The following is a 13,310-nucleotide window of genomic DNA, read 5'->3' as shown; positions in this document are numbered from 1 at the left end:
TTCAAATAGGTTCTGATTTCACTGGTTTTAGAGTGTATATATGTACTTACATCTTTCTTAGCTGCTTAGTACAAGTATCAAAATCAGGAATTGAGCAAAACCACATCCTCCTTTTTTGACAGGAATCTACTGTTTTGGAATTCCTGTCTGTGAACGCAACCCAAACCAACTGATTTTCTGACTATACTGAACAAGTTTCATAAGTGATAGTGGTCTGGGACATTTTACATAGTGCAGGGTTGTGTTTGTTTTTTGTTTTTTTTTTTAAAAAAAACCCCAACTTTCCTCTGCTGTCGTGTTGGCGGCTTCTTTTCTTTATTCATACTTCAACTTCCACCAAAATGCTTGTTTTGGCAAGAAGTGGCATTCAGTGGTCTTATCTGACATCCTCCAAGAGAAGTTTGAATTCTCTGAGAGGTGCCCAGCCCCAACAACGTTTTGTGCCTGTTGCAAACCCACTGGCTTCCTGAAATCAGATGTGCAGCCCTGAGACTGCAGACAGGAGAGCAAACTCCAGATCTCTCTGCCATAGAGTTGAGTGGGCAATTAATTTCTCTAACAAGATGAAAAATGAATCATTTTCTAATAGCTATGATAACATTTTTAATGACCTGCCTTTAAGGGGTGAGATCATTTTCAGCATGAAATACTAAGTAAAGAAACATGATCCAGATTCTTTTTGGAGTTGTTAAAGGCTCTGATCTTCTGATCTTGTGCAATGTCTGTCACATTAGAGTGTATGTGAGAGAACCTTATGCAAAGATGTTAACTGCAAGTGACAAAGTTGGATGAGTAGCTGTATTTCTCAATACAGTGCCACATGAGACCTCAGTTTTGTGTTTGTCAGAGAAGCCTTTATAGATATTTCCACTTCAGTTTCAGGCAAGGAATACGAGGTGAAGGTCCCGGAGTCAGGAATGTTATCCGTAAAAGGCAAGCAAGTAGTGCAGCTTTTGACGCTGCCAACAGAATGACCAAGTCAAGCAGTTAAGAGGGGATGGTGTCAGGGTGTGAGGAGGCCAGCAGTCTATCTGCCCCTGGCTGTTACTGATTTATGATGCATTATAACGTATAGATGATACGTCCGCTACCATTCACAGCCACTAAAAATGAGCGGAGAACCAAAAAGATCTTGTCTGCTTGAGAACTAAATTTATGTAAAATAGAATTTCCTAGCCAACTTTGAAAGGGCAGCAGAAAGATTAAAGGAGTTGGCTCTGTACCACTTTGTCCAGATGTGTTTAAGCTGACCTTTCTGAAATGAGCTAGAATTGTTATGTTTCTGCCATTGTTTTGAATGGAAGATTTATTACTTTAACATCAGGAAGCTATTTGCTGCTTTTGGCTGTCAGGCTTATATTCCTTTGTGATGTAAATTTGGTGCTTGATTGTAAAAGTATTTATATTGAGAGTATTACAAGGTATGTAATTGCTACCTTTGAACTGAAGGTTTCTTGATGCTGTATAATTAAGTTGAGATGTCTGATTGAAAGTCTGGCTTGTTGAAGCTTTCTGGACTTTAGTTTCAGATAAGTATGCTGCTCATACTCAGTCTGTTCTTTATTTGACTTGGCATTCAGCTGATGGAATACATTAATTAAGCAGATTATGCTACAGCCCCATGGACTTCTAATGGGTATGCAAAATAGCCTTGAGGTCACGCTTCGGTTTTGTGAATTATGGATTGTGACATATAAGTGTGGAATGAATATAAGCAAATGGATTAAATGCTTTGGAGATTTCTTCCATCTCAAACTTCAATTAATATTATTATTTTCATTGTTCTGGAAGCAAATTTCCAAAGGGAGCTGAATAATATATACTTTTTTCCCTCAAGAAAATTAATTGAATGATGTTATGAAAATCCTTTCATTGTAGTGTTTGCTTATGGGGGAATAAATTAATCTCCTGCTTCTTTTTGTCTTTGTATTTATAGTGTCAAAAAATAAAAAAAAAATTGCAATCTTTCTTCTTTGACTTTGTTTGCAAGACAGAGAAGAAAAGCTTTTTGGAAGATGCTAAAATGATTTCAGAAGACTGCTATAATTTGATAGTATGCTAGGTTAATTAGCGTACGCTTTAGGGCATTTTTAGAGGTGTTGACGTTAATCATAAAAAGCTTAGTAACAAATATTTGAATTTTAGGTTCGATATACATGTCTTGAAACTGCCAGAAAAATGAGAGAGAAAAGTGTGGGAGAGGCAAATATCATATTGTGAGGTAAAGGAGGTGTTGATTTGACTTGGAGCGAGGTCAAAGCATGATCCAGACCAGAAGTAGGTGAAGAAAGGTCTCCTGGAGCCCCTTCTGACTTCTCTAAAGACTCAGAAGAGCAGTGAAGTAGACTGGATCACTATAGAGTTTGTTATAAAAATGTAAAGGCTATAAGACTTTTATGAATAAATAAGCCCAACCAGTACTAATGCTGTCTTAAAGATCTTTTTTGTAAACTACAATAATCTATTGTTTTCCTTGGCTCTTGCCATTCATTTGCCTTCTAAAAACGAAACAGTGTAGTCCTTTGATCTAATACATTCTTTGTCCACTTAAACTTTACAGAAAACACGTTATTTTTGCTTGAAGTTATAAATCATTTTTTGCATTTTAAGTAAGGGGAAAAGGGACTTGCTTTTGGTACAGTTAGCAGACAGAATCTGCTATGATACAATTACAAAAAGGTAATGTTGATTTGTCAGAAGCTTGGCGTGTGCCTGGCATGGTCACCTTTACTCACCAAGTGACACACGGGGGGTTCTGCAGTTCCTTGTGAGAAGTTTGGTCCTCTTGGCTTTTGCAAATTCTGCATTTGCTAACAAAAGGGACATTTGCATAGATAAATAAGGTTTGGGAAGAAAAAAGAAATAAATCAATATCTCACTTGTATCAATGTCCACCTCCATGTTCTTTCCTGAGGCATATAGATTTCCTGCAGAACTCTATAGTGCTGTGAGAGCACAGCTCTGTGCAGTAACAGAGGTAAAAATAAAAAGTTTACCCCTCCTTTAATTCTGTGAAGCACCCGTAATCTGCTGTTAGTTTTCTACTTAACTATTCAGTTTTAGCTTTTAAGTAAATGACTCTTAGTAACTGATTTCAATAATGAAAGTATTTATTCTATTACAGTTTCTCTTTTAATCATAACCTTGACCAACATTTTTTTGTTGTTGTCTGTAGCATCTTATATGGTGGTGATGGTAGTTATTTATGCCACTTTAGAATTTTTATCAACATGTAAATTATTAAATAAACTGTAGTTGCATGTAGTCTTGTCAAGATAATGTCTTTCCACATCTGTTTCTTAAGCACTGTACTTCATCTTAATTGGATGAACTTTGCAATTTTTCTAGATACGTAGCCTGAAACTTGTAGGTGGCTCGACTCGTTTAACAAGTCAGAGGACAGTGAATGCTGTGGTTTGTTGACCATCAGGTTTGTTGAAGAAACAAGGCTACAACGTACTTCATTTTACAGTATACACAGTAGAAATAAGGCAATAGTTCAGGGGTCCAATAGCTTTCATAGGAAAGAATGTTAAAGGAATCTCGACCTGTTCTTGTCAAGGAATTAATTTTGATCAGAAGCAGTCCTAAAATTAATAAACGTAAGGATTGAGGGGTAGGGAATTTTTACCAAAATTGACCTTGTTGGGTCCTATTTGCAGCTTAGTTCTAAAGGAGGAGCAAAACTCTGCTCTAGGTCTCATTTCTATTTATGTTTTAATTCTTTAATAAAAACAGTTTCTGCTCACAAGGATCACTAGGGAAGAAAAGGTTTCACAAGTAGACAATATAAATCAATAGCAATATTTTCCTGAGTGGTCCTGAGACAAGTAGCCCCGAGAAGCAAGGATGACTTTCTTCCTGGTCTGTGAACTAACTATCAAGTCTAGCAGTGGTCTTCATGTTGTGATTCTTCATTATTATTATTATTATTATTACTACTACTACTATTATTATTTTTCATTTTGTTTCAACAAAGGCAATTAGGTCAAAGGGCTATCTTCTTACCAAAAGAGGCTTCCATGCACTCAAATTGTCTGAGCATCACTTTGTCTGGGGGCAGAAAGCCCCGCTGTCTCCTGTAGCAGTTTCTAAATACTGACCTTGAAGTCTTGACATTAGTTAGTGTCGTGGGTGTGTGGTGCAAACACCTCCTCTACCAAGGTTTCTGTGCAAAGATTGCAAGATCTGAGGCTTTGCTATGTAGTATGTTTGAACTTAATGTTGAGCAGCATGAGTTATATTTAATAAAACTATATATAGCACATATATAATAGATGTAATAAATGTATTTTCATGCATGTTTCTGACACAGTGTATTGTGCGGTTAGACCTGAACCATCCAAAATCTGTCAGCAGATTTCCTGAGATGTCGTGTGCATATGCTCACTCTGGTACTGTATTTCTCACTTTGTGCTAATACAGAACAACCAGCAAGTTAGTGTTTTCTTCTCATAAAAATAACCCCACAAACAAAAAACCGCTACATTTTTGTATCTAAACTCCTCAAGGAAAAAAGAAATTTTTATTGAAGGATGTCAGCTCAGTTGCTGGCAGAAGTACATGGGCAGTTCAAATAGTTTCACAGTATGATTTCTTTCCATGTAGCTGGTTACAGTGTAGCAATAAAGAGATGACATTTCAGTATTAAAGCTTTTTAAGACCTTTACAAATAAGATATTTTAATGATGAATAAGGATTTAAATGTCCATTTTAATGCTAGTGTATAAAACCTACACTATTAAATCTGGGATCTGTTACCCCAAGTGTTTGGTTTGTAAATAACAAGACGACATGCTGAATTCCTTGTTTGAGGGAAGAGAACCATCCTCAATTTTGTAACAGGTAAAATTTATTTTATTTTACAAAAATAAAATCCTTAAAAGGCAAATTAAGAGACATTGAAATGGGAAATAAATGTTCAAACTTCGGAAGAAGTATGGTTATTCCTGGTGGTATTAGCTGAAAAGCTGTTCCATGTTCTGACAAAATTTGAAATATTTATTGTATAAATACATTTCCCAAATGTGGTAGTTAACTGTCGTGATGTCCAGCAAATTACAGAAGGGTATGTCTTTAGTTTCTGGTTACTTTTATGGAAATTAAATTTTAAGGGTATTTCAGTCTTTTCATCTATACAACTGAGTAATTTTCTTTGCTTCCTGCTCAAACAGTCCCGGCAGCCTTAGCTGTGTTGCCTGGATACTCCATCTCCTGCGGCATCTGTAAATTGGCCAATTCAACAGGAGGATTCATATTCTAAATAAAAGAGAAATCTTAGGGTGGGGCAGGAGAGTCATTTGTTAGCCAGTAGCCTGAGTGGTGCTGTAAATTTTGCTGTTGAGAAAAATGAGGTTTTATTTGCTCAGTTGTACGGGGTTAATCAGGAGAATTGCTGATATGTTCAGAATTTGGTTACATACATGAGGGTTACATTCAGGATCCAAGCAGATTGTAGCCTGAGATGTCTGTCCCCTTCAGGCAGAACAGCTCTGACCTCTATTGGTTGATTTTCATTTTTTTCTTCCCCGGAATATATTTAACAAGTAGTAAGCTTTGACTTTATATTTAGAAATATGTCTTAACAGTCATTTCAAAATTCACTTAAGCATATGCTTAACTTGTGCTCACTTTAAAAATAGTATCCAAAGTTAAGTAACTTGCATCTACATATGTGTACGAAAAGCTGTATAAATACATTGGAATATAATTTTATCAATTATCGTACATTTTATCATTTTATCTTGAATGCTAGTTTATCTTGCCTGCCATTTTTTAGATAAATCTTTTTGCAGAGCACTGATAAATACTTTTCTTCTTTGCTTTCTTCCTTCCTTCCCACAAGTGATTGCTGATAGTTTTATCAAAACAGGTTTGATTCTCTTAGAATTCATATTTTTCTAAACAAAGCAGCAAAAGAAGCAGTTCTTTTATTTGTCTTGCACATGTATTTGGAGAACTTGCTAATTATGTGAACAGGGTTTAAGGAAAATTATGATTGACATGTTTAGAGTTTAAGTGCAAAGTTTAGGAAATTGGTAGTTCAGCCTGCTATGTCTGTTAATAAGCCTAAAAAGCTATTTGTTAATGGGTTTAATTTAATTTTCTCAACTTAATGCTTCCATTTTTAGCTTGCAGTGCTGGGCAGTGAAAACAGTGAACTGTACAAAAAGTTCTGTTTGAAATTCCCATCTGGAGCTGGATTGAGCTTTCTAATGGATGCTCAGTGCAACAGGAAGCCTCCGCTGCTTTAGAAAGGAACAAAGCCTTTTTTATGTGCCTTTGCTTCTCAAGTATTCATCGTCATTTGTGTTGTTAAAATTATAATATATAGAAGCAGCTGTGGATTTGGAATGTTGTAAATTAGCTGGTTTACCTTTCAATTTAAAGTAAACATTAAAAAAAAAAAAAATCAACCCCAGTATTTTTTCTCATTTTGCTTTTTGTCTCATTTTGCGTTTTTTCTTACTGGGAGTTGTACCGTAATTTATTGTAACATTTTCCTCCTGGATTTTGTGATTAATTTTTTTTCCCTGAAGGTAAATACTGGAAAATTCAAGTTATATCAAATAATATGATACCTTTTTGTTGAAAGAGGCACTGATTCTTATGAGACCTCCTGCATGTGCTGTGAGCATAGCTCTGTAAGCAGGGCTCTCTCATTTAAGAGTTTCTCAGCTGGCTCTTCTGTGTAAGCATGAATGTCTTTGTCCTAGTGAACTTTGATTCCAAACACTTACTTTATACTTTAGTAGTGTTATTGCTCCCTCTTGTGGTTCCTGCAACTCTGGAAGTTTTTTAGACTTTGAGGTTTTATGTATCAAAAGTTTATCGTTTTAGCAAAGTGTAAATATGAACAGTAAACACAAACCCCAGACTTCTGTAAAAGTTCTCTGACCACGCTTATCTTCTTTATATAAATATATATTTTAAATTTTTTTGTATGCAACGTAAAAAAAATATTTACCTTACTCAGGCTGAAAGTCCTATTAAAATGAGAACAATTTGGGGCAGAGTTGTGGTGCCAGACAGTTTCTGATTTAGTTCTGCACAAAAGTAGAGGTGACTGTGTGACACTTGTTGAAGGCTGACATTTAATGAAGAAATCCCTATGCACTCTATTTCAGCTGTAGAAGTGTGATCACAGATTTCATTTTATTATTTTTTTTTTAAAGGTTTGAATCCCTTTCGATTGCATTGTTTGTGGGCTCTTTTGTATGGGTGGTTTTCAGCATAGCAGTGCAACAGTGAACTGAGTCTGTAGTGTATTTGAAACTTGCAGAACAGTTTAGGGGGTCTAAGCATTCTTTCACGGACTTGAATTCTGTTTCAGTGAGTTAACCTAGACTTTTTTGTGTGTATCTCTTTTCCAGTTGTATTAATTACTGGCGTTATGGGGTATCTTATCTGTTTAAGCATCCAGCAGCATTGGATTCTTTCTTCCTGGGTACTAGTACAATACCCAAAACAATTACTTCCAATTTTAACAAGACCACTTGATACTACCTTTGGGTACTGCATAACTGAGGCTACATGTGCTATTTGATTTGAAGCCTGAAGTAATTAGAAGTGGAGGGCGAGACTGTAATCAGTGTTGTACATTACAAAACTTGAACATTCCTTTAAGATCATCTACTTAAAATACTAAGGGGTTATTTGAACCCCTTTATAGGTTGTTAGTGCCTTTGGCTGTGGTGTCAAAGTGCAATGGTACTTCAGAAACTGGAGAGAGTATATTTTTGGTAAGGATTTTTTTTTTAAAATTCACAACAGTACTAGGAACTGAGTTTAAAAAAAAACCCAAAGAAATCTTTCCAAATTACTTACCTAAAGGTATCGTAATTTTAACGTGACAAGACAGCAGTCTCCCTGTAGCTTTTTGGTAGTTAGTAAGCAATTAGATATTTTATTTTTTTTGCATACTTGCAAAAGTCCTGAGTAAGAGCAGATGTTGTCTCAGTGGGAAATAACCTCACACCATGAAATTTCTCAGCTGACATACTTAGAATACTTGACTCTCTTGAGCTGTTTTCCCATATGCCTTTGGAATATTCACATTTTGATTTACCTCTCTAGGAAACCTTCTCATCCTCAGCTTGAAGCGTTCATTAAACACATGTCCAAAGGTTCTGCAGCCCAAATGGATGGTTCCCTGAGCAGCCTGCCTCGTTACCCCAGTCATTCTTTGTGTGAAATGGGGGAGCTGACACAGACAGGTAAGTTTCCATAGCACCTCTGTCTTTTCCTCTGCTCCGTTAAATATAGTCTGTATGAAAAGGAAGCTTTTATTTTTCTTTATATTGAAATATATGCTTTTTAATGGGAAGCTTATAATGTTAGTCATAGCCTAGGTTATGCTGCGGTATGAATAAACTATTAGACTCTGTACCGTAAAAGCAGTAACAGTTCTAGAAACCATGCTTGCCAGTTCTGTTACAGATTGATCACACTTGGCATCTCTTTTAACTTTATTTGTAACGAGTCAGAGCACCTTTCCCTGATGTGGCTGCACACCACAAAATTTCTTTGTCACTTTTGTGAAAAATGGCATTGCTCGATGCCTCCTGAGGAAGACCTGGTGCTGTTACTGACTGCTTTGTAGTTCAAAGTGGCCCTGCAACTCAAGAACAATCACTTTGGTACCAGTTTGTACCTGTGGTGTAACTACTGTGTCCCCTGCAAGAGATTCAGATGTAACAGACATATTTTAAGCTTGTATTATGGAAATAGAAAAACTTTATGCATTTGGTGCTTCCTCCCTCCCCCCAGCTCCCCCAGCTCAGTTCCAAGCCAGCATATTTATTTATGTATATTTTCACCACAGGAAAATGAAGCTTATTTTCTTACTCAGTCTATCAGTTCTGCTGAGCTAGTTATTGGGAGAAAAGGTGGAAACATCAGCAATTAAAATCCAAGCAACTTTTTTAAAAAATGAACTTTTGAGACTTCATCAATACTACAGTGAGAGAAAGGCTGTGGAACTCTGCTAACGAACGTGCTGTCTAGTTTATCTGTACCAGGGAGATAACTGGAAGTGTTGCAGTCAGGGATTTGACTATGCAGAAGAACGCGTGTGGAGAGCTGGGAGTATTGTGGTGCTGGGGGCATTGGGAATAACAGAAAGAGAGAAGGGTTTGGGATTGGAGAGGGAAAACGGAGGTAGTGCTGGATCAGAGCAGTGCTCAAACAGCCATTTGGAAAAGATCAGGGCCTGCTGTCAGCAGGCAAGAGAAAATATGAGGGGAACAAAAGGTAAGAAGGCAGAAGCATAGAAACAAGTTGCCAATTTGTAAGAAACAGATTTTCACAGATTCCACAGCTCTTGGAATTGCTTGTTTTCTACCAAGAACAGCCAGCTGAACTTGTATGAACTGAAGCTTGTGTGTGTTTGTTTGCATTTGTTTTTCTGTGTGTATTCATATCTGTGGGTCAAAAATAAAAATACAGAAGTACTTTACCACAAACATGTGGAAACACACTTTTGCACAACTGGGTAGAAATGTGATTGCGAAAAGGGTTAGTCACATGTGGATTTTTCATTTCAACATTCATTAATTTAAATTGAAAATTCACATTAATAATAATTTTTTGTTCTCCTGTGTGTTTTTAAATTTTAACATTGATCCATTCCATTTTATTACCACCCCTTGCTTTTACTGTGTTCCTCTTTTCATCTTAAGTACCAATGACTGAAAGGGTGTATTGCAGTGGATCTGGGTAGTCAGTAGGTTTGGAGACTGACTAGAGAGAATGAAAAGAGTGTTGAAGACTTGGGGAATTAGCACCATTTTGCTCTTGCCAACTGTCTTTCCGGGAATCTCCTGTATGGTTTAGTCCAAAAATTGCCTCTCAACTCTTCATATGTTTTGGGATCCCGTCAGAAGAAAGGTTTGTGTTAGGCCAGTGTCAAATCTTGCAAAGTGACATCAGGGGAAATCTAGTCAGGTTCCCAAGGAACTCTTCCTAACACACCATGTTTTGTGTGAGACCGGATTCATTGTTGCACACAGCTTGTAACTGAGCTAGTGTTCAGGGCTGCTATTGCCTGTAGCAAGTTACATGGATGTTCTAGTCATAAAGGGTTCACGCCTGGAGTGAAGGTTTTGGCATGTGAGAGGGATACAGCCCCTCTTCCTTTCCAGCTGGAAAAGGCAGATCATTAGTGTCAGAATTATCAAGCAGTTTGAGTACTCCCTGAAGGAAGGTGGAGAGGGAAGTTTGGTGCAATCGTCACACCTCACCACTCAGTTTAGTGAGTTTACATGCTAGTTTTTGTTCTGTGTATTCTTTTCCTGGCTGCTGGTAGTTTTACCCGCTGCCATAATTTTGTGGGGAGGACAACATTCGCTGCCTGTCAGAAAACGTGACTCACGTGCAGTCTGGATCCATCTTCATAACTATCTTACTTTTATAGTTGTGTTAGGCTCGTTCAGTCTGTGTCTCTAGTCCAAAGAACAAATATTAAACCACTAAGGTTTTAACCAAATTTTAAGGAACCAGCTTTTTTCTATCTATATCTCAGTTTAGCTCCTAGAATCTGAGAGATACTGAAGAATAGCAGGTATCTTGTATTTCATGCAATTTTCCTAACAGTCAAGCATAGGTGAAGTTCAGTTTTGAAGTTAATAACCTTTTAACTAATTGTTCGTTTATCAGTGAGACTGCTAGCTGTATTTTTTTCTGCAAAACTAAGAAGATTCTAGTCATGTGGTATAATTTCTTAAAAAATTCTCTTTCAGGGGTTGTACAACACTTGCGAAACGGACAACTATTACGAGAAATTTATATAAACAAACATAAACTGCTTCTGAGCGACTGGACAGCAAAACAGCTCTACTTGGAGACAACAGGAAAAAGTCGAACCCTGCAGAGCGCGTTGGCGCTGCTCTACGCTTTTTTGCCAGATTTTGACTGGAAAAAGATTAACATGAGGCATCAGTGGAGCACCATTTTTTGCTCCGGAAGCTGTGACTGTCCAATGCGAAACCATTACCTGGAAGAGGAACAGCGCAGACAGTACAGCTTACGGGTGAAAAACAGTGATTTGGAGAAAATATACGTGGATATGGCAAAGATTGTAGGCATTCCCACCAGGCAGTTGAGAGCTTCTAACCCAATAGATTCTCTCTTGTGCTATTTTTGCCACAATGTCAGTTTTCCCTGTACCAAAACTGGCTGCATTGGTATGGAACACTTCAAAGTAATCAAAAGGCATCAGTTGGAGGATGAGAGGGAAAGACAGGAAAAGAAACTTTATTTCTTGTATGCACTATTGGCTACTCATCCTCTCCTCAACCAGACTGTGAATCGGCTGCAGCGTATTGCAGAAGGCAAGAAAGAAGAAGTATTTGTTCTTTACTCTGCACATGATGTCACGCTGTCACCTGTTCTTAGTGCCTTGGGCATTACAGAGGCCAGATTTCCAAGATTTGCTGCCAGATTAGTTTTTGAGCTGTGGCAGGATGGGAAGAGACCCAAAGAACACTTTATCCGTATCTTGTACAACGGCGCCGATGTCACATTCCAGACCTCGTTTTGCAAGGATTTTTATAAACGTTCCAGCAAGCCAATGTGCCCACTAGAAAAATTTGTTAACTTTGTCAAGAGAGATATGTTCTTAGTTTTTAACAGCACTAGTTACTATGATGCATGTCGTAGAAGACCACTGTAGGGAAGGAAAGCGCAAAGGAAGCAATGTTAATTTGCCTATCAGTGAAAGTCCGTATTCTGGTTGAGGCGCAGTTCAGTTTTGTTATTTCTTGTACTTGTATGTGTAAGTACAAAAGGATATTGCTTGAAACATTCTTCAAATAGTTTTATTTTCCTTCAGACTGCAGATGGTCTCCAATAGAAGAAGAAATACTGAGGGAGTGTTACGTATATGTGTATGCTCACATATGCTGTGTTAACTGTAATGAAATAAGTCACATGGGCTACTGTAACCTGGACGTCGCTTGATAAAGAGTGAGAGAGCATAGACTTTGTTTCTGTGTATTCCAGAGCAATACTTGGATACGATAAGTAAAACCAAACCCATTTTTTTTTTCACCACCATCTCGGTCATTTTAAGCAATTTGTATCAAGTTATTTATGAATTCCAGGCATCTGCATTAAACCATTTGTAAGGAATTCTCGAAGCTCCCTACTGAAAAAGAAGCATTTTAATATTTAGGGGCAGGTCTTTAAAGCAAAGTGCATGTGTGTATCTGTGTGTGCTTCCCTCAGTGTGTACACATGAGCGTGTGCCTTTTTGACCTCACAGACCTATAAATACTTGGCTATTATTGCCAGTGCCAGAGAAGGGTGTACTGGAAAATGGATACAAAACTCTATACTTTGATCGCACTTTCAGCACTTTGAATAGTTCAAACACAGTCTAGAAGTATGTAAAGGTCTTGTGACATTAAAATAGGTAGCAAACACTAACATTACCACTAAACTTGTGTGGGAAATTAGGAGTAGAAATCAGTTTTATGGTAAAGTGTTGGGCTCTTTCCCATTGTGAACATGTTCGAGCTGCTGTGCTAGGGAACAAGTCAGTGTTTTAGGAATTTGATATTGCGATTGCTTGAGACAGCTTGACTAAACACTAAGAAAATTTTGTAGTTGAGTTAGTATTTTTATGGAGTAGGAAGCTCCTATTTTGTAAGATCAGACTTGTACATATTGTACTGTGTCTATTTATAACACAGTAGATCTTTCTTACTTGTTTAGTTTGTAAAGACTTGTGAAGCTGACTTTTAGATGTTTTCCCCTTGATCAGGATGTTTAGACTTAAGAATAAACTGTCTTTTATGGGTAACAATGCGTAGATATGAAAACTTGTACTTCAAACTGCTTTCATCTCTCTAGGAGTAGTAAATTGAGAACCAATTTTTAATAGAATTCATAGAAATTTTATAATGGTGGAGGTTTTTTACACCTCTAGAAATAATTTAGTCTGTGACTTGTGATTCAATGGTGCTAGTTTATCAAAGAAAGCATAACTCAGCCCAAGTTCTCTGTTCCACTCTCTCTCTGTTTTCAATGCTGCATTTGAACATGTTTCTTTAAATAAAATTTTGGGGACTCTTTTTGTACTTGTGTGTTATGTTTATTCTGACTTCCTTAGCTGCTTGCAGTTACAAGATAAGTGTGTATTGTTAAGTTTTATTAGTAGCTTCTGCACTTAATGTGTTCTGGTTCCCTGTCCGAGAAGGAGCGGGTAAGCATTTCATGAATGTTTTAATTTCATTTCATTTCACAGAAATTATGACAGAAAATTTGGGGCTTTTGTGCCATGTTAAAATGTGTAACTCCTGGAAAGGGTT

General features: G+C 37.2%; 1 protein-coding gene across 2 annotated transcripts in view; it reads left to right on the top strand.

The window, feature by feature from the left end:
* PXYLP1 (2-phosphoxylose phosphatase 1) overlaps positions 1–13,077 on the top strand; it is a 41,848-nt gene extending 28,771 nt beyond the window's left edge. Inside the window, exons 4-5 of one of the 2 annotated variants that reach the window (XM_074153735.1) lie at positions 8,077–8,216; positions 10,740–13,077. In XM_074153735.1, coding sequence (XP_074009836.1) covers positions 8,077–8,216; positions 10,740–11,671 — 1,072 coding nt within the window. In that variant the 3' untranslated portion in view covers positions 11,672–13,077. The remainder of the gene's footprint in view (positions 1–8,076; positions 8,217–10,739) is intronic. The other variant, XM_074153734.1, reaches the window with a different exon arrangement.
* Positions 13,078–13,310: the final 233 nt, after the last annotated feature.

Source organism: Numenius arquata, chromosome 9 (genome assembly GCF_964106895.1).
Source record: "Numenius arquata chromosome 9, bNumArq3.hap1.1, whole genome shotgun sequence".
Classification (NCBI taxonomy): Eukaryota; Metazoa; Chordata; class Aves; order Charadriiformes; family Scolopacidae; genus Numenius; species Numenius arquata.
Note: the sequence above shows the minus strand (reverse complement) of the source record. Positions and strands in the feature narration are given on the sequence as shown.